Source organism: Saccoglossus kowalevskii, chromosome 21 (assembly GCF_978046115.1).
Source record: "Saccoglossus kowalevskii chromosome 21, keSacKowa6.1, whole genome shotgun sequence".
Classification (NCBI taxonomy): domain Eukaryota; kingdom Metazoa; phylum Hemichordata; class Enteropneusta; family Harrimaniidae; genus Saccoglossus; species Saccoglossus kowalevskii.
In genome coordinates, this window is record NC_140661.1 from 6,422,466 (window position 1) to 6,444,322 (window position 21,857).

At 32.2% G+C, this 21,857-nt stretch overlaps 1 protein-coding gene across 7 annotated transcripts in view; it reads right to left on the minus strand.

Annotated features, from left to right (window-relative positions):
• Positions 1 to 21,857, minus strand: part of LOC100367394 (leucine-rich repeat-containing protein 71-like) — a 55,291-nt gene that overhangs the window by 5,912 nt on the left and 27,522 nt on the right. For 3 of the 7 annotated variants that reach the window (XM_085495349.1, XM_085495346.1, XM_085495347.1), the window contains exons 2-11: positions 16,083 to 16,189; positions 15,646 to 15,948; positions 14,983 to 15,058; positions 14,019 to 14,093; positions 13,317 to 13,385; positions 13,016 to 13,175; positions 10,708 to 10,887; positions 10,120 to 10,227; positions 4,609 to 4,681; positions 1,702 to 1,725 (exon numbers count right to left, since the gene is read on the minus strand). In XM_085495349.1, coding sequence (XP_085351475.1) covers positions 1,702 to 1,725; positions 4,609 to 4,681; positions 10,120 to 10,227; positions 10,708 to 10,887; positions 13,016 to 13,175; positions 13,317 to 13,385; positions 14,019 to 14,093; positions 14,983 to 15,058; positions 15,646 to 15,948; positions 16,083 to 16,189 — 1,175 coding nt within the window. Of the gene's footprint in view, positions 1 to 1,701; positions 1,726 to 2,492; positions 2,517 to 4,608; positions 4,682 to 10,119; positions 10,228 to 10,707; positions 10,888 to 13,015; positions 13,176 to 13,316; positions 13,386 to 14,018; positions 14,094 to 14,982; positions 15,059 to 15,645; positions 15,949 to 16,082; positions 16,190 to 18,216; positions 18,295 to 19,510; positions 19,644 to 21,857 lie in introns of those variants that run through there. The other 4 variants (XM_085495350.1, XM_085495352.1, XM_085495348.1 and 1 more) reach the window with 4 other exon arrangements.

Sequence of the window (21,857 nt, forward strand, 5' to 3'; positions counted from 1 at the left end):
AATAAGTATTGTTGTGAAGGAGAGAGAGAGAAAGAAAGAAGTTGTGCAAATCAGAACCCTGCCTACAGTGATAAGTACAGTACATACAGAATATCAGTGTATCAGCATCAACCCAGTCTGTGTTCAACTCAAAAGTATTCAAGACTTTACACATGAATACAGTCTGGGTTGATAACTAAACAAGTACTTGATATGATTAATGCATTGTCTTTTCTAAACCACAAGTTAGTTTGACTGTGACTACTACCGGTACACCAGTATGAAATAGATGAAATGGGTATGTCGCATATAGTGACAAATATTGAAGTAAAACAGACAGCTGGTTACCCATACTACACCAATTTTTTTTTTGTGTTTCTAAGAGTTGGTCTGCACATCTGTTGGGTGACTGCTTTTCTGTTTGCCAGCACGGTGACATATTACTGAGGGAATATTAAAGGTTATACAGTCAAATTAAATTAAAGCTAAATCTACATACACTGAATTAAACTGAGTGGCAAAAATATGATGGGGAACCAACTGTTTGTATTACTGATGATTTACTATATATGCAATAATCATAAATACAGAGAAGACTGCAGTGCAATACTCCCTTGTGTAAATACTATATCACACACCAAAGTGCAGAGATCAAATAATGTGAGGTTTTGTATGCAACCTAATAATTGAATAAATCGTACAGGTGGCCATCTGGTATGGGACGCTTGCACACGCAGAATGCACTGTTAAACATAGTAATTTGAAGTTGCCTCAAATATCCGAGAGATAGATGTTTATCAAAATAAAACATCAAACATGTCCATAAAAAACCCTATATGCATAGATGTTCAAGCTTGGGTTCAATTATTTCTACAACTAACAAGCACAACTCAGTTACATGAGGCAACTTTGTACATAAACATGAATAATTTAATTATGAAATGAATATATATCAAGTGCATATTGTAACTGAAGTGCAAACCATGGTGTTAAGAGTGCTATTTAATATTCATAATAGACGACGACTTGAACTTGACTTTGGTATTTCAGAATGTTTTGGTTATTGTACCATCTTCTTCTGTTCTTTGTTTTTAGTGGTAGAAAAGTGTTAACTTTTGTTAAGATTTTGCTTCACTGTCGAGGAGGATTGGTGTTATTTGTTTTTTTAATTTATTTTAAAGCTGATAAGTTCATTAGTAACAACTAAACGTGCATTATTATTGTTTCATATTATCAAGAGTTTTAAATAATCTGGTTGATGAGAAACGTCAGATAATTTTATTAGACAGAATTGTCAAGTTTAAGAGTTAGCCCAACATTGTACTGTTTAAATTGGTTACCATGGTCACTTCATGCACAAAGAAACCAAGACTGATTCTATTCTGTGCCTGAGCAGTGGCAACACAAACAAATAACATGTTTTATCTGAAAATTACCCAAATGTGTGGGAATTAGTGTGACTCAAGTAAGATGAATGGCTGCAGCTACCAGCTACACATATGTCACTGTCTGCAGCTATTGAAACCCTCACCTACTATAATCATCATAGCTCAAATTTTGCAAACTTGTATAAACAAATACTAGTAGTGCATACAAAAGTTTTGTTTGAAATGTCAGTGAAAATCTATTAGGAAACCTCTGCTCAGTACAGTTATTTGTTAAGATGAAGCGTGGGTAAAATTGGTCTGGTTAAAATAGCAAGACAATGAAAGAGTCATTAACCTTTTGACCCATGCCTCTGAGTTTCTGTAGGTAAGGTGCAGCAAACAAACAATCCAGTCATTTACATATTAAATAATGATGTCATCACAGTACAGGTGTGTCATGGGAATGAATAAGTAGTAGCACATCATACATCAAAGCAAGACAAGAGAAATGAAAGAAAACAAATTACAGTTAGCATTGCCATAGCAACAAACACTCCCTTAAAAGTTAAAATCTACATTACAAACCTATGAGGGCACTATACCAAAAATTTAAGCATTTAACAGTCGTACATGAATATTTTACAAATAATAGTTTTTCTGAAACATTCTTTATTTTCAGACATAGGTGCATCAATTTAGTAAAAAAGATGTGTATTTATCCCTAGAATAACAGGATACCAATCTTCCAATATAATGTGAATCAAATCTTTTTTTTCTTCTGAAAACCCTCCAAAAATAACTAAGAATAGATAGATGAGTAGGGAGCATTAAAAGTTGGCCAAGTCAAGTTGGAAAATAACTAAAATACCGTCATTTGGATGGATTTCTATGATTACATGAATACAATTTAAAACCTAGTATATGTTTAAAAGTTGATGGCATGCATATATCTTGGCAGATGAGGGATAAAAGGGGATGTAGTATCATTATTTTACAATCATTGAAATATTCCTGATGAATAATGAAAGGTGCATAATGTTACATGAATCGTGATGAAATGGATGATAGTTGTAAATCTACAAGTCAATCACTCGGTGATATGTTAATTAGGTAATAAACTGGTAACGCTCTCCAGAATATGCCTACCAAGCAAAGCAATCTTGCCAACACCTTGGGATGGGAGAAAGAAATGGAGATATAATTATCATCATAGGTGAAATACACTTTATGGTGTCCAATACAGTCATTTCCCATAATGCATTGCAAGAGGAAGTAGGACTTGGGATGTTAATACTACCCACAACCAGTTTAATGTATATATACACCAGAAATATTGAGAGTAGATAGTGTGAACACCGGTGAACTTCATGATCACAAATCTTAGCTTTTATACAATCCCCATAATATGCTCACAAAACTATGAGAGTGATGTGAAATGTTCAACAATGAATGAATTGCGCTTGTTGGAATTTAAGGCTTTAGGGTAACTGCTTTGTGAATGAATAATTCCAATAAAGCATACTAGTAATATGGTGGCTGGGTCAATAATAATTATGGAATTAAAGTTTTACTATCACATAAGATGGATGGGTCTAAAATCATTATATTATTTTGCATATTTGTTCTGCATTTTATTCTCTATTTATCTCTATTTCTAGTAATTTCTTTGTTTTTCATGTATTTATATGGCAAACTAGCCAAATGCTGGTAATTTTACACATTTGAGTTGACACTAAGAATGTAAGAGAGAACAAATTCCACATTTTTTAAGTTGTTATTTTCAATATTTAGTCAATGAGTGCTTTAACAGTTTGAATTGTACTTTTGTTGAAGCTTTTCGATACTTTTCTTGTTACTGCCTTCAATAAAGGTATTCAAAAAAGGTTCTGGGTTTCCAAAATACAATTTTTGATTGCTCCATAGCCTAGATAATTTTGAATCCTTTCCAAACTGAGAATTCTCTTTCAACAGACAATTATGTTAAGTCCTACAATAATTATGAAATTGAAGTGGTATTGTCACATTAGACAACAGGCTTACCAACACCAAAGTTGTACTGTAACAAAAGACAACTGGACTTACAATAATTATGATGTAATGACTTCTGAAGTGTTTTCAAAGTGTCACATAAAAGTTAAAATAACATGATAGATTTAAACCTTTCCTGCCTTTTGTTAAATCATATAGACCATTATTATCACAATAGATCATTTCTTTGTTCACTGCAAGATCCTGAGATATATGGGAAATTGAGGTCATAGAGTAGTTGCATCAAAATATTGTGTGGATATAGACAGATATAAAAGTATTTTGGGGGGATTTCCACACTCAGTAACATGTAACATGTGCTATAACATGTGATGATGGTCAATTTTGATGAAATATTTCCCTCTTCAAAGATTATCATTTCAACATTTAACCATTTAAAAAAGAAATTTAAAATCAAAATCAAATCGTTCTGTTTTCTGTGGCAGATGTTTGGCCTGTGTCTTACATGCAATATCTCGCAGTGAACAGAAAAAACCTATTAATTATATGAATGTATACCATAAATACCATGTTTAACTTTAGAAAATAAATACCCTATTAATTGGTAATAAATTTCTTCTAATTAATTTAAAGTAAATAACTTAAATAAGTTTAGTTCTTCAAAAATAAAATAAAAACAATTTTTAGATACAGATGTCAAATTACATATTCATATATCTTATTATTCTGAAAAATAGTTAGTTTTACATTTTTAATTGGTATTAAATTAGTGTTAGGATATTATGGTTAAAGAAAATAATAAAGAGATTAATTAAGACCCCCCACAAAGTACTAATATACCAATAGTGCCTGTAAAACATCAAAGCATACATGATAAAAGTTATCAGAGCACAACACTATCACATCAAATAATTCTTCTACATGCTAGGTTGCGTAGTGATCATTGATTATCATGTTTTAAATAAATAAATATCAGATCTTGTAAAATAAGAGCAAATTCTTCTATGGTATGTACAAGTCAACACAGTACAGTTACAGTGTATCAATAAGAGTTGTGTTGTCAATATGCATACAATATCGAGATGAGACAAATGATACAGTCAAAACAATAGAATTAGTGGCCTAAACACTGCCATATTTTGATAAATATTAATCTAACTAAATAACATAAGCACATTATTCAAGTTTGCCTTTTATCAAAATCTGAAGTGCTTGCATAATTATTAAATTAATTAACTAATTATTGTAATTTTCCACAGGATTAACAGTTTACCTTTCTTCCATTTGTCTTCTTTTTTAGTTCCTCCTTTAATTGTTTTGTCTTCTTCTTTTCCTTTTGTTGCATCCTGAATAATAATGAAATCAAAAGATGGAAATTAGATATGCAGCGTTGTAAAATTGCTATCTCTGCTGAAAAAAAATTGTTTCACCCAGTTTACAAGGCAGTGATGAATTATGCAAATCTGTATTCACTGATACCGTAACGTATTCTAGTGATTCACTGCAATGTATTATATAGTGAGTGTATTAAGGTAATACTGTATTGTGTAATGTGTGTGTTCTGGTGGTACTATTTAGTTAATACCGTAATGTATTCTAGTGATTCACTGCAATGTATTATATAGTGAGTGTATTAAGGTAATACTGTATTGTGTAATGTGTGTGTTCTGGTGGTACTATTTAGTTAATACCGTAATGTATTCTAGTGATTCACTGCAATGTATTATATAGTGAGTGTATTAAGGTAATACTGTATTGTGTAATGAGTGTGTTCTGGTGGTACTACTTAGTTAATACCGTAACATATTCTAGTGATTCACTGCAATGTATTATATAGTGAGTGTATTAAGGTAATACTGTATTGTGTAATGAGTGTGTTCTGGTGGTACTACTTAGTTAATACCGTAACATATTCTAGTGATTCACTGCAATGTATTATATAGTGAGTGTATTAAGGTAATACTGTATTGTGTAATGAGTGTGTTCTGGTGGTACTACTTAGTTAATACCGTAACATATTCTAGTGATTCACTGCAATGTATTATATAGTGAGTGTATTCAGGTAATGCTGTATTGTGTAATGAGTGTGTTCTGGTGGTACTACTTAGTTAATACTGTAATGTATTCTAGTGATTCACTGCAATGTATTCTATAGTGAGTGTATTCAGCTAATACTGTATTGTGTAATGAGTGTGTTCTGGTGGTACTACTTAGTTAATACCATAATGTATTCTAGTGATTCACTGCAATGTATTATATAGTGAGTGTATTAAGGTAATACTGTATTGTGTAATGAGTGTGTTCTGGTGGTACTACTTAGTTAATATACTAGTGAGTGTATTCAGGTAATGCTGTATTGTGTAATGAGTGTGTTCTGGTGGTACTACTTAGTTAATACTGTAATGTATTCTAGTGATTCACTGCAATGTATTCTATAGTGAGTGTATTCAGCTAATACTGTATTGTGTAATGAGTGTGTTCTGGTGGTACTACTTAGTTAATACCATAATGTAATTCTAGTGATTCACTGCAATGTATTATATAGTGAGTGTATTAAGGTAATACTGTATTGTGTAATGAGTGTGTTCTGGTGGTACTACTTAGTTAATATACTAGTGAGTGTATTCAGGTAATGCTGTATTGTGTAATGAGTGTGTTCTGGTGGTACTACTTAGTTAATACTGTAATGTATTCTAGTGATTCACTGCAATGTATTCTATAGTGAGTGTATTCAGCTAATACTGTATTGTGTAATGAGTGTGTTCTGGTGGTACTACTTAGTTAATACCATAATGTAATTCTAGTGATTCACTGCAATGTATTATATAGTGAGTGTATTAAGGTAATACTGTATTGTGTAATGAGTGTGTTCTGGTGGTACTACTTGGTTAATACTGTAATGTATTCTAGTGATTCACTGCAATGTATTCTATAGTGAGTGTATTCAGCTAATACTGTATTATGTAACGAGTGTGTTCTGGTGGTACTACTTAGTTAATACCATAATGTATTCTAGTGATTCACTGCAATGTATTCTATAGTGAGTGTATTCAGGTAATACTGTATTGTGTAATGAGTGTGTTCTGGTGGTACTACTTGGTTAATACTGTAATGTATTCTAGTGATTCACTGCAATGTATTCTATAGTGAGTGTATTCAGGTAATACTGTATTGTGTAATGAGTGTGTTCTGGTGGTACTACTTAGTTAATACCGTAATGTATTCTAGTGATTCACTGCAATGTATTATATAGTGAGTGTATTAAGGTAATACTGTATTGTGTAATGAGTGTGTTCTGGTGGTACTACTTGGTTAATACTGTAATGTATTCTAGTGATTCACTGCAATGTATTCTATAGTGAGTGTATTCAGGTAATACTGTATTGTGCAATGAGTGTGTTCTGGTGGTACTATTTAGTTAATACTGTAATGTATTCTAGTGATTCACTGCAATGTATTCTATAGTGAGTGTATTCAGCTAATACTGTATTGTGTAATGAGTGTGTTCTGGTGGTACTATTTAGTTAATACTGTAATGTATTCTAGTGATTCACTGCAATGTATTCTATAGTGAGTGTATTCAGGTAATACTGTATTATGTAATGAGTGTGTTCTGGTGGTACTACTTAGTTAATACTGTAATGTATTCTAGTGATTCACTGCAATGTATTCTATAGTGAGTGTATTCATGTAATACTGTATTGTGTAATGAGTGTGTTCTGGTGGTACTACTTAGTTAATACTGTATGTGTATTCTGATGATGGTGTTTATGTAATTTATATACTGCATGTATTTGAGACTTGGGGAAGACAGAAATATCACACATAAACTATGCATTAAACTAAACAGGCAGTGCAAGGAGTAATACTAGTTCATAACTATAGTGGATATGACACATTGCTTATGATATAAATAACTGTGCAAATTCACCAAGTACTATATTCACATGATACAGGGATAGGAACAAACAATGATTCCCAGTTCAGTGTTTGTTTGAAGGTAATAATTCTAGAAAACATGCTGTAAAAGAATTTTTAAAATAACTGGAAATTCTACACAACTAAGAAATTCATAATATGACGAATGTCCTTGACAGCTAGATAAAACTCTCCCCAATACAATTACTAATATTATAATTATAAAGCAGTAAAAAAACAGATTACTGTTTTGTTTTAATTACTCCTGGCTAAGTAGTTTCCACAGCAAATATATAAAAGGGTTAATGTATTGGTATTGGTTATCTATTGCACCAGCCAGCAGTTTGATAAATGCGTAATATGAAGTTGATGGTCTAACAAAGTGGTAGGCAGTCATGTATGCTTGGAAATTGTTAGCAAAAGTGAAGTTCAAGTTGATAATAGTCATGTTTGGTTAGTAAAATATTAAAACTAGGTTATTTTAATTATAAAACATGGTGAAGTAGTTAGTTTAATACATGTAGTGTTAATGGGTTGAAATAATTTGTACAAACAAACTCTCTACCATTAATCAAACATCTGGGACAGTCAACTATTTGAAATCATGAGTGGCATATGCAAATGAGGTTTTGCTTTTACAAGTTTGGCAATGAATCAAGTATCTAGAACAGCAAGAATGGCAGGAATATAAATGTTATGAACAGCATGAAACAAATTAAAGAGAGAACAATATTGACGTCTTTTCATTTATTGAACGGCAAATGTGTTAGAATAATCACACTGTGTTAAGGTATTACATATGTCATCTTTTAAAAGATAGAGATTTCTTTTTAAGATAAGTTTTATGTAATCTAATACCGTAACAGTAAATTGAGGTTAGTGCTAGTCAATATTAACTCTGATTAGACAGTGGTTGTTTTTACCATTGCCGTCTTGCCCTTGCCAAAGGCAGTCAGCTCATCCTTGTCTCTGTCTTTATCACCCTTCTTATCCTGTTTGAAGTGGAGAAATGAGCACACAACAAACAAACAAACACAAAACATAACCATGCAACTACGAATGTGCACTTGGATTTGTCAGACAAAAGTGATATTAGAAAGACATAAAATCAACATGCTTTGTATGTAATGTGGTTCAGAGGGTAATATCTCTAAAGTTGACAATTAACACATGCATTGTAAAATACAGACTGTGAATCACATTTGTTTTGTCACACATACATTTTTTGGGAATTTCCCAAATTCAGAAAAAAATTATAAAAGATGTAGTGACATTTTTTCAAGTCATTGACTTTCATGAAATTCAGTCACTGCGAAATCAAAACTATTTTTGGTAGCACAAATGGTTGACAGTAAAAATGATACAGCAATGTTTTTTCCACAATACACGCTATATGAATTCCAATACACAACATACAATAGCTTATAACTTGTGAAAAACAAATAACAGTAAACAAGGCAGTAATATTTTATAACTTTCAAAAGTAAATAAAACAAATAAAAGTTTCTGTCCAGCCGACTTTACCACAACCAAACTTCAAGAATGTGTACAGACTGAGAGTGAGTCAAACTATTATAAACTAGGGGTGTGCGGTTAGACAGTGACGGGGGTCACACATATCACCTTTAACACTCTATATCGAGATGAACTCTTTTTTGGAAGTGGTACGATCTCCTCCTCACGAGAAGGAAATTCCTCCTCATCTTGAATATCCTCCATTATGAACTTTGATAAGACATTAAAAAACAATGAGCAGAAAGAACAGTAGAATGTATGAAGAAGTTAAGAGCAAACAGTATTGTAAAAACTATATTAACTCAAAATTCATTCTAAAAAAATAATTATTAAATGTATCCTATTAATTTGCAGTGCTTAAAAAAATTTAAATGTACTTTTTATTTGTGCTCTAACATTTTTATACAAAACATAGTTTGGAAATCATTATTATATTAATGGAATTTAAAGACATACAATCAATTTCTGATTGCATCTAAATTAATTTATCGATTAATTTAAATTATATATTTTTTGGAGAAAAACAAGTGCGCTTTAATAGTTTTTTGAATGTAATCTTGGATGTAACCTGCACGACACAACATTACTTTTAGGCAGGTTTTTAGTTGTGTGCATGAAATTATTGCTAAACCTGCTAATGATGCATGTAGATTACATTATGGCAAATGTTACACCTGTCTGTGTCTATTTTTATCTGAAAATGAATCATTATTTATTGAATCAGCCAAAAATTATTCTATTAAAATTTGCGCACAGGAACAAAATAATTTCTCTTTGTATCCCATTATTTAAGTTCTTAATAAAAAAATAATACTTTTACTACTGTGATTTAATAAGGTTTTTACAGTATACATGAGAGGTTTATAAGATGTTACATGTTCTATACTATACTATGTTAGACAAAATAGACAAAAAAGACAAAATATTACAATCTGTGTCATGTCATGAGTGTTGCATACTGTTATTCTGGTAAATTTTCTATAATAAGGGAACATAGGCATTAAAGTTGTATTGTCGGCAAAAGTTATTTTGAAAACCCTTTCAATTTTGGCAAAGCAGATATCTTACGAATGTAAGATCTGTATGTATCTGCGGCATTTATAACAGTACACATATTTCCTAACGAATCACAGACCGACATTACAACTTTTAAGCGTCAAACAACCCATATCAGGTTTCCATTCACTCCAGGGTAAAGAGACAGCAGAAGCACCTTGCCCAAAGGTACAACACTATGGTATAGGCAGGATGCTTAAAAATTTGTGATAAGTCTAGAGCGATAACACCAGTACATGTAATTGATGTCCACGGTTACAACAAAGTTTATTTATAAACACACTGGATAATTTACCTTTTTCTTAGATGACTTGTCTCTTTTCTTGTCAGATTTATCAAGTAAAGTACCACTGCCTTTACTACCTGGTCTATCTTTATTATCAGCTCGTCTTGATGGGGGAGGCTGAAAAAAAAAACAGTAATTGCCATGGTATTAGATTAAAAATGTATTCACAGGAGGTGACAATAGATTGTAGTCTAGTTAGTGTCAATATGATAAATTACATCAGTAATATTTGCTTAACCGATTCAGCACTATATTCATTCTCGCTAAAATGAGGACTTTTGTTTTGTTTTTATGTTTATTTTGTTCACAGATCTTGATCAAAATTGTTGAAAAATGATAAACAATTTTGTGGAAAGTGAATAAAAGCTGACTCTGCTGACCTTTAAAGCTCAGAAAGATAAAGTGACAGTAAGTTGTGCATCAAGTGTTCAAATTTGATATAAGTTTTCAGAGTTAAGTCATGTGATAAAAAGGTACATCACTTATTCCTAGAGTTGATTGATAGTTGTGGAATCTTGGGCTGTATTAATCCAATCACTTTTGGTTCATAAACTTCTACAAACAAGTGATATTATGTGATAACCTCATAGTACTTACAGACTTTCCTGATATTCTGTCTGGGGAACCTTTGTCTCGGATCAATTTCCTTCTTTCAACCACTTCTTCATGAGAAAGAGCAAATCTGGAGAGAGTTTCGGATAATGTCTTGGCTCCCACATCACCGATCAGATTACTTGCCAATGACAGTGACAACAATACTCTGTTCATACGAAGTCCCTGCAAAGTGGGAAATGGTCATATTCTGTAAAAATTGCCAATCTTAGATATTCAAATGCACAGTTATGGATAAAAATATAGCTCATATGAAAACCCAAAAAATTAGTTGTCACATTGACCACAATGAACATACTTATAAACATAACAAAAATATGATTTGGGCAAAGACAAGCACAGCTGTTACTGAAAAATGAAGACAAGAATTCCACTGAAGCTGACAACAAATTCCTTTTTCTCTTACTTCACTTTGAATCTTTTCCCTAACACTATGCATTTCCCATTCGGTAATTAATTTGCAGTCCCAACCACAGAAATATGTAAAACTTAACTCCCAGAACAATCTAAAACATAGTTGAACTTTGGTGACCTTGCCCTTTGTTATATAATATAATTCCCTTTATCATAGTTTGTTTCAATATAAATATGCATTGTCATAATTAATTTTGAATACAAACAAGTTTTGGGGTTGAACCAACAGTGGGGAATCAGTCTACCAAATGTCCTTAAAAGATGTAAATATGTTACAAAAACATTGGTGCCTTATTTGTTTAATTATTTTAAGGAACATAATTTCCAGCTTTATTCAAAGTAATTCAGATATTTTAGTATAAAAACAAATGTCTCATTGCAAAAAAAAAGTGCTGCATTTAGATGTGAATAGATTCATAAAACATGCAAGATAACAGAATATTTTAGTTGGCTTTAGTCCAAGTATTTTGTACAGGTGTCTTGTCAAAAATTAATGATTCACTGAGACAAATATGAACTGCCTCATTGTGTGACTACTGTATTATATGAAAAGTAAAAAAAAAAAATCTTTATGAATAGCTATCATGTTGCAAGCTCTGCTTTGTATGCAAATCAACTTAAATAGTTAGTTGGTGTCCAGTGGAGGGAGAAGTCAACAGTACTGTTGCCTCCTGAGAATCTACATCTTCAAACACTGCAATTTTGAAGTGCGTTTTTAAACTAGTATTATAAAAACTCTATCATTCTGTTCTAATAGCTGAAACATATTCCTGCGAGTTTTCATTTGTCGAATGAACTGTTTGTCAAATACAGAATACATATATTTTAGAATAATTTTCTTTTTAAAATGTGGATGAAATGTTTTGCTTTTAATGTATTTTTTATGTATTGTTTTTGATTTGATAACTTTGAACTAAACAGATTTTCTATTAGCTTCAGATCTTGAGTTAGGCAAAGTTCATAGGAGTGCTTATATTGATTTTCTGACATCTTGTTTTCTGTAAAGATTTTTTTGGTAGGTTTGCAAATGTGTATCAGACTGTGCAATCTCTCCATGAATTGGTTTTGAAACCCAGTTTGGGATTCTGAGATACATTACCAAGGATATTATTACAAGATAAATCATTTGCTTCATTGAACACATACAACAATGCATATTTCCACTGAGATCAGTGACCTTTGATGTGTATCACCAGTGATCAGTCAAGTAGAAACAGTCAAAATATTTTATCAGATTTTCTAAATTTTTGCATGATATTTTCATACAGGACATCTGTTGTTCAAACTCAGGGAAGACTTTATACTGATGAATAAGGTGACCAAGTTTGATAAAGTTTGGAATAGAATTAGTAAAGTTATTATGCACACAATAACAATTATTAACGACGACGACGACGACGACAACAACAACAACAACGCCGGACAAAATGTTTCCCTTAATATAGCTTTCCCTTCCATCTTTGATGGTACGGGCAAGGTAAAAATGTGTAAAGCGATGCTGTTTTTGCTAAAAAAAAAAAATATATATATATCCTGCCTTCACTTTCTCATCCATTTCATTTTGAGAGTACTGGAGGGTCTTATCCCTTAGACAAACATATATTTAGCATGTAACTGATCTTCAAAGCCGCCTAACTCAGTGAGAGTTAATCGTTCACAAATCTAGCTTAATTTAGAACTGCATAAATTCATAATCAGCAGCTAATTTCTCCTATTAAGAATCTCAACATTTGATAGTGTATACATTGGTCAATGAATGGTACTTGCAAAGCGGAAATGCAACTTTAGTAATAAATATTGCATACAGACAGAGTTTTGCTATTCTCACATCACAACAGTATCCATTAGAAGTTACTGACAAATAATAACAGCTACATACATTGGCTATTGCTACAGCTCCAACATCAGTTATTTTGTTGTAGCTTAGATTCAATGAAACTAAGTTTTTATTGCATGTTCTAGGAGTTGATAATGCTTTGCCAATTAACTCAGCACCTTTGTCTGTTATCTTGTTATTTCGCAAACAAATATTTGCAACTCTGAAAAATCGAAGAAAGTATTATAAGTATTACTATCTATAATTAGACTTAACTTTAAATTTATTTTGATAGTCGTATATTTGCAGATGGATTTCAAAAATGAGATATAGATAAATATGATGAATAAATAATACAACTTACGGACTATCATCTGCTATCAGAAGTGCAAAATTTTCCTCTTCCACTGGGTTACCATCAATGGTTAAATTTCTGTTGAAAACAATGGTACCATTATATGAATTTGAATGACCAAAACTCATAGTATTCATAACCTATTAAGAATATCTCATGGTATGGTGAAACCTGTCAACTCTAAACAAAAGGAACTGAGAAAATAATACAAGCAACACCTAATACAATCAAAGACTATTCACTAGCTATTTCATATATTGGTGTGATTTTATATGCACCAGCCTTGAACTGATTCAAACTAACCTTAAGAACAAATAATATGCGCTTCTAATAAACCAAATACACGATTTAGAATTCTTGTATTTACCTTCAAAACATGCAGTAAGTAAGTGCATGCAATTCTAATAGAGCAAATACAGTATAAAGAATTGTTGTGTGTATTAGATGAATATGAATCATTCATATATTCACACAAGGACAGTGTGTGGTTCAATAGCAATAGTTTTAACAGTATTACGGTAATAAAAACAAATTCAATTAACTCCATATTAACATATCCATTGTAAGATTATTTTGAAGTAATGTATTTTTTTGAATATTTTATGAATGAAAAAAAAAATTATAAAAGACAAAAAAAACAACATATCCATAAGAGAGGATACCATTCTGACTGTATTGGCAAACATCTAATGACAAGATAGATCAACTTACTTCAGATTACTACATTCCCGTAAAACTGATGCCAAGTCAGCTAGTGTCTTTCCTGTAAGACTAGTATTCCACAAACTGAAAGAAATTAACAAATAATATAAATTATCACATTGATCAAACCAAAATAGCTACTATATTAAAAACCTCTAAAAGATAGAGTTGCTAATTAGACTTCATTTTTGAGCTTCACTTATTAGTTTCATTTGGGGATGTCATGGCTGATAAAATTTGGACCCAGGGATACCTGAAATGTGGCTAAATTACTTTATTTGTCTGGTTATTTTAACATAAGGAATCTAGTTATGAGTCTAGTTATGTTGGCCACATCTATGGAATGTGAATACCCATTAGATACAAATGTCTGCCGATATATCATTGGTTTTGCCACTCACTTAGTGTTTTCATTCTTTTCTAATATATCTAATGTGGCTCTTGTTCTCAACAAGCATTTGCTATATATTACTGTAAAATCTGTATTAAAAGTCATGGCTTTTATTAAAATTGATACAATGCAACGGAGGGGATGCAGTTTTTATGAGAAATTGTGATTTTTAGTTCTCAATTTATCAAAAAGAATGGGTGCAACTTCTATTAGGGATGCGGCTTCTAATACAGATTTTACGGTAGAAGCCCTTACATAAATTTACAGGAACATTTCAATGACCAAAGTAAGTGACATTTTAATGATTTAGTATGCATTAAATGCAATTTTTGGTTTATATGCACTTCTAATGAAGCAAATACAGTAATTTATATGTGGCTTTTATATGACTTGAACTTATTCAACAGTATTCTGAAAGTATCCAACTTCAAAGTCCTAATTTATAAACAAAGCTTTGCACTGACTGAATTTGTGAAGGAATGAGAAGCATCAAGGCATTCAGGTTGGCATCAAATCAATTGTCTCTATGGTGTCCATTGTTTCATGAACCTATGCCCGGCATTTTTATTAGATTCTACTTACTATAGTGACTGTAACTTTTCTATTTTTGGTAAGCACTGTTTTAGAACACTCATCATAATTTCATCTACTTTCCAACCTAGAGTACAACAATGAAAACAGAATATTATTACATATAAACATAACAAACATCACAAAGCAATTATTGTACAGTTCCTGGACACCTGTGACAATTTCCTTGTAAATCATTCATAGTATGCTGTACTGGGTTCCTGAATAACTTCAATAATTTAAGAGAATCATTGCGGACAATAGGATTGTTGGCAAAACCCAACTTTTGATAACAATCCACACCTGTGCCAAAAAATAAGAGGTAACCAGCCTTGATTGAAATTATATTGTAATAATTATGTTAGAACAATAAAAACAACTTTTGTTTTGAGTTTGTTCATGAATGAGTGGCCTAACTGAGCAATGTAGTGATACATGTACGTATCGGTATATTGTACCAAGTACTGTAAATGCATTAATTATTCACTAGATTATAAGTTTGCTATAGTATAGGTATAATCAGCTAAATTAAATCCATTTTTTTTAGCATATTCATGAACTTTAAAAACAGTGACTTTAAAGGAAATTAAATGTCAGTGAAAATACAATAAAAAATCAAAAAAATGTCCTCGGGCAAGAATATGAAAAACAGCATCATACAATAAGCATAGTTACCTCTAATAAAAATCTCTGTAACTGTAGCAGGTTTGTCTTCATGTTCCATCTCAACCTGTACAGTTGGTTTAAAATATTCAAATTTTGGTTTGATGGTATAAGTTGTTGGTGGTGGTTCCTCTGGTTCTTTTTGTTCCTCCTCCCCATCTTCTGTCACAGTCTGTGCTTTGGGGTCTGCGGGAGGAGGAGTAGGGGGTCGTTTGGGACGGATCACAACAGGGGGAATTTCACCCAGAATTAGTCCAGCTCGTCTACACAGTTCTGTGAAATCTTGTTCAAACACCCCTGTACAGCTGTATGGCTCTGTAATTAAAAAAACCAATATTAAATATTAAATTGCATTCTCAGTCTGAAAATTTGTGAAGAATGCAAACAAATATATTTTGGAGTGAAAACATTGTTATTATTATCAGTTTTACTATTGATGACAATCTCACCTGGTGTTTTAGATTCATCGTCAGCATTCTCTTGTGATGTAGATGAAGCTGCTTTCTCCTTTAATGCTCTCTCCATACGCTTACCCATCTTTACTTTCTTCACAAAGCTATAGGAAAACAAAGTAAGCATGTGTCACAACCAATAGCATTGTTTCATAGAATTCAAACCATCAACAAAAGACAATGTATTAAATTCTGTCAATCGTTTTAATTTCTGGAGCGAAAATCTGAGAATTTTTGTAGCAGTGAAAATTTCCCCGCGGTTCCAAACATGACTGTCAGTGACAGTGCAGTTGCAGACATTTCTAGTTGCAACTTTTGTGCCAAATATAACAAATTTAGTGTTTTCGTTAATGGTCTAAAAAATACTGCGTAAACAGCAATTTTATCTTATTTTAATTTTTCCAATGAGTTGTATAGGATTTATAGGAGAAACATTCGTACTATAGAATCAATCTGAGCAAAGGTTTGATAAAATTATTGATAAACTGATGCCTAATATATTGCCCACACCATTATCTTGTTCACAGTTGTTGTTTTTTACACTGATGTGAACATGTTATGTTGACGTAACGGTCTAAATGTGGTGAAGTGTAAACCTTTTTGAACAGAAGTAGAGCATCAGCTTAACTATTGCGTACAAGTTATTTTGGTGTAAAGCGATTAAATATGGTGGAGGTAATACCATATGCAAAAAATGAATCTGAGTGCCGCAGTCAACTGTATTCAAGTTTATCTGATTTTAAAATTGTAGGCTTGCAATAAGTGTCAAATTTTATAGCCTGTATCTGTTTAACTCAAAATATGATGCTTGGTTCCGACGTACAGATAGAAAGGTCCATGTTCCAACAAGTTTATATGTATGTATATTACTATGACATTTTAAATGGGCCTAAGTTGTCAACTATTTTTGAAAAAATACACAAACAAGAAAGAAACATTGCAACAAGTCAGCACCATTGTGCACATTGTTTATTGATCTTCATATATACGCCTCTTGTAGGAATTGTTGTAAATGTAAGATTATGAGATCCTTATCTTTTTAATTACCAGGGGCAATTTACGCCAATGTAACATGTATATATATATATATATATATATATATATATATATATATATACGGCTCTGTACATAGATAGCTGCTTTAGCAACAAAATAAGCTATAAAGTATTTTGAGTTGCAGTTTCTTTTTCAAAGTGAAGCTTTGACTTTACTATATAGACAATATGGGGTAAGCAACAGAAAAACATTTTTCCCATGGAAGCTGCCGTAATTAAGTTTATAAATACAATGTAACATTCAGAGGAATGTACACAATAACAGATTCTTCATGCTTGTGTTGTAAACATGCATACACTATTCATGTACAACATACAGCTCTATAATTTACCAATTTCTATGCAGTCTCTAGTTACAGCAGATGGTGACATACATATATCATGAAAACCACTATCTTATTAACCAATATCTCTTTGAACATTGCAATATTCCTTGGAACATTCTTAGCAATGTTTGCTTTGACATCTGTTCGCTGACATTTTTGAAAGACATTGCAGATGGTATGACAGTTGATTTGATTGCTACAAAATGCAGGTAGTGATTTGTGTCTCTTGATGCAATAGGATGATATACATACAGCAAAGTGACCTGGGACAATAATGTGCAAGCAGTTCACTAAATGTACCTATTCATGTACCAGTAATGGCAATAATATTCTGTGCTTTGTCATTAGTAATGTGTTGTCCACAACATGTACATAACATATTTATACATTTTTTTGTATTTATGAGAGAAAAACATTTATGAGCATTCAGTCATCTGTTGAATGCCACCCCTCCCCCCCACCATGGCACTATTATTTTTAAGTTTGATATAATATAAACTTTTATACTTAAAAAAATTAAATAAATACACATTAAGTTCTACCTACACAATCGTTCTATTTGTCTGTGCTGCACTTTTACAGAAAGGTAACCAAAGTTTACATCATTTTTGTATTTTTTTAAAATGATGACACAAAGTATACAATAAATAGGAATACGAACTATTTTCTAGATAAATCTATGTGCAGTGAACTACAAAATAAGGAGATATTGATGTGGAAATAATTAACAACAAGATAGGGGGTACTCACTCTCCTCTTAGGCTCATGATGTATTATGGGTAATGAAGTAAAAACTCACAGGATAACAGAATGAGATGAAGTAAGATACTATCGTCATGACAACAAGTCAGGCATGCAAATGGTGGAAACAATGTAACATATTAAGAAAAAAACATTAATAACAACAAAAACATTGAAAAATGACCACCACAACCAATGATTATACATACTAGTACGTGCACATACAAATTTGTTACTAAGTTATAATTATAAAATGGAATGATTTTTACAAAGTGACATGAGACTAACATGAAATGATAAATGTGATAAAAGATTTATAACTTAGTCAAGATAAATATTTGTGCTGAGTTCATGCTAGACATACATGTGTTAAGAATACCTGGGCTGAAAATTCATCGGAACCACTGCCTCAGATGTCTACGCCTTGAAGCCCATCAAATTAATAATATTTATTTGACAATTGCAAGGCATTTTCAGCTGGTATGCAGGATGGAACGTTGGATGCCCAGCAGAGCACTAAAGTTCAAGCCCTGGGAAACCACAGTATTAAGGTATACCAAGGGACTATAGGTACAGTTAGTTTATTCAAACACAAAGATTACGTCTATTTACATCAATATTAGTATTCCTGTTAATGTCAACACATGTGTATTAGTACTGAGTACTGTGCAGTACATTTATGCTTGTGATTTAGTATTGTGATCAGGGTATTTATAACCAGATGTATTTTAATATTTGAAATGTTTTAAACAATTTATATTAAGATATGGTGGTCATGAGATTTCAATACATGAAAAAAAGCAGTCAATGCAAATAATATATTAAGTTAGTCAAAACAGAATTTATTCAATAATATGGATTGGTTGAAGTATCGTAAACGGTAGATCAATTCAATCTATTATTGAATAAATGCACATTTACGACGTGGTTAACATTTTGGAATTGGTGACGTCGACTCTGATCATCTTGAAAATGATCTCAACAATACGAAATAAAAGTCAATTGAAAATACGATGACGAATTTTCGCAAAAATATAATATATATAAACATACAATAGATTTACTATATTTCTGTCCTGAACGGAATACTGATTGCGATTTAGATGTCCGGAAACGTGAGAAGCCGTCTTAATTCACTCGTAATAACAACACAAAATCAAAACAGAAGACTGTAAACACCATTCCACAGGGACAGCAGTCCAGACCGCAGACATGTTGACGGTTTTCAAAACATTGGGCCGCCATTACGAAACAATTCGAACGACAACGATAATACAAACATGACAATAAACTCAACACATACCACAGCAATCTAGAAGTCGACTTAAGGCAACAGCTAGTGTTATTAAATAATTTGGGCGTCTTGACGTCTTGAAAAACTTGACGTATCGACTACCAGGTCAGTTCAATAGATGCCTAACAACATCTAAAGTACGCAGCCCCATTGGTTACCTCCGCGCTTCGACTATAACAAATAGTACCACTCGAAGACCGCCGTGTTAACTATGTTGCTTTTATTTCTGAGAATTCTGTTTTAATAACAACTAAATAAAAACTAAAGAAGATTAAGTTGGAAATAACAGTGCCAACAACAATAATTTGTATTAAAAACGTCTTGGCGATTTTAGTTTAGTGTCCATCCGCAGTGAAAAACCCAGTTAGCAACCAACATCCGGGTATTTCAGAACCCGGTTTATTAGTGCGCCACAAACGACAGAATTAACCTTTAATTTTGTTTTTGATACACCTGAAATATACATCTCTCGCCACTTCAACTCCCTCCCCGTCATGGCACTATGGGGTGAATTTATAGAACATCATCTATTTATACTGAGTGAAATCAGAGAGTATACAATCCATGCACGGGCGCTTGCAACAGGATTTATGGTTAAGGGATACCCTTTAACCATAAATCCTGTTGCAAGCGCCCGTGGTTACATGTATATTATTTCTATGTTTGAATGGGTAACACTCCTATAATCTAATGTGATAACCTAAAAAAATCCAAGTTTAAAATAATAATACAAAAAATACAAGAAGATTTGGGACACTGTAATGTTCAAAATTCTGAAATAAAAATTTAGGGTCACCAAACTAAGTTTTCCACAAAACTACCTGAACAAAATGATCAAAAAAGCATTGTTTTCAATAGTTTACAATTGGTTCCTATGACAGAGACATTCCATCATATCTCAAGATTTCGTTGCGTGACCTATGCTAAAAATGATATGTAGCGCTACGAGCGTTACACATGACTGTCATGAAAAATTAGAGAATTTTGAATAATGGTATAAGTTGACCATGAAATAATGTATTTACATGGAATGCAAAATGGCCAGCTTTTAGATTATTTTGTATATGTATTTTTGAAAACACATCCTTCTTTCTCCATAAAAAAATTAAACACGAATGACGTGTATGTTTGTGAATCATCACACAAACGTTTTTGAATGATTTACTATGATCATTTTGTTCATGTTTAAATGGTACCGAACTTCCCTAAAAAGAAGACATGAAATGCTACTACTCAAATTCTGACATAATATAAGTTTATTAATTACTGTAAAATGACCCTTTATTTCCGACACCCGACAAAAAATTACTCTTCTTCTTGAAATCAAAGACTAGTATGCACTCATTTTATCTCTATGGTTTCAAAATTGATTGTGTGTTCCTGATTAAATTGATTGTGTGTTCCTGATTAAATTAGTTCAGCAGTTGATGATCTCCGAACTCTTTATATAAAGAAGAATGTTTATTCCATTTCCACCGTAGGCGGCGTAATAAAGACCAACATTTTGTTAAAATGGCCGAGAATCCGAAAATTTATGATCAAAATGGAGATCGCTTTGACCGTAGAAATGGAAATCAGAACAGCGACAACAAGTCCGTATACTTCAATTTTGGGAATACCCTCCGGGTAATAAGCCTATGTAGGACCTGTATTATTCTACACTGAAAGTTCGTAGTCAAATATTTCATCGAGTTGTCATAGCAACATTTGATGACCTAACGATGAAATAAATTGTTTTAATAGGTCGAACCAGCGACCGACTTTTATGAGATTACATCATTGAGCAATTCACATTTCTCGAGAAATAAGGCAAACACAACTGTCTTTCAATTCTGTGAACGAGAAAAGTGAGTTCCATAGTGCGATGTGCTCATATGACACTGTCAGAAAACAAGAAATTCAAAAACGTTCAAATGATTGATTCATAGTTATTACGTGTTCTTTTGATTTGTTTTTCCTTCGTCGCCTTGTCTCAACAATGAATCTCCAGGAAATCAAGTAAAATATAGAAGAAAAAAAAATATTATCAATATAATATGCACTTTTTACATACATGTATTTTTGAACGAAAGTGAAGTCGTTGAAATCTCGGGAAAGTGAAAAAAAATAAAATAAATATCTTCAACAAACCTACTACAGTTGTGTTCACAAACGGTGTCTCCATGACGTAATTCATAAGACTCCAAAATATAACTAAAATTGTGCGTGCTACTATTTAACTTGCACTACAAATTAAACACCATTTTTAGATAACGCCCTCTTCGTTCGATCTGTGGTATTCTACATTTCGCCAGAAGAGGGCGCTATCAGATTTGCTCACGCCAGAAAGCAACTCTATAATAGCAGGTATGCAAGT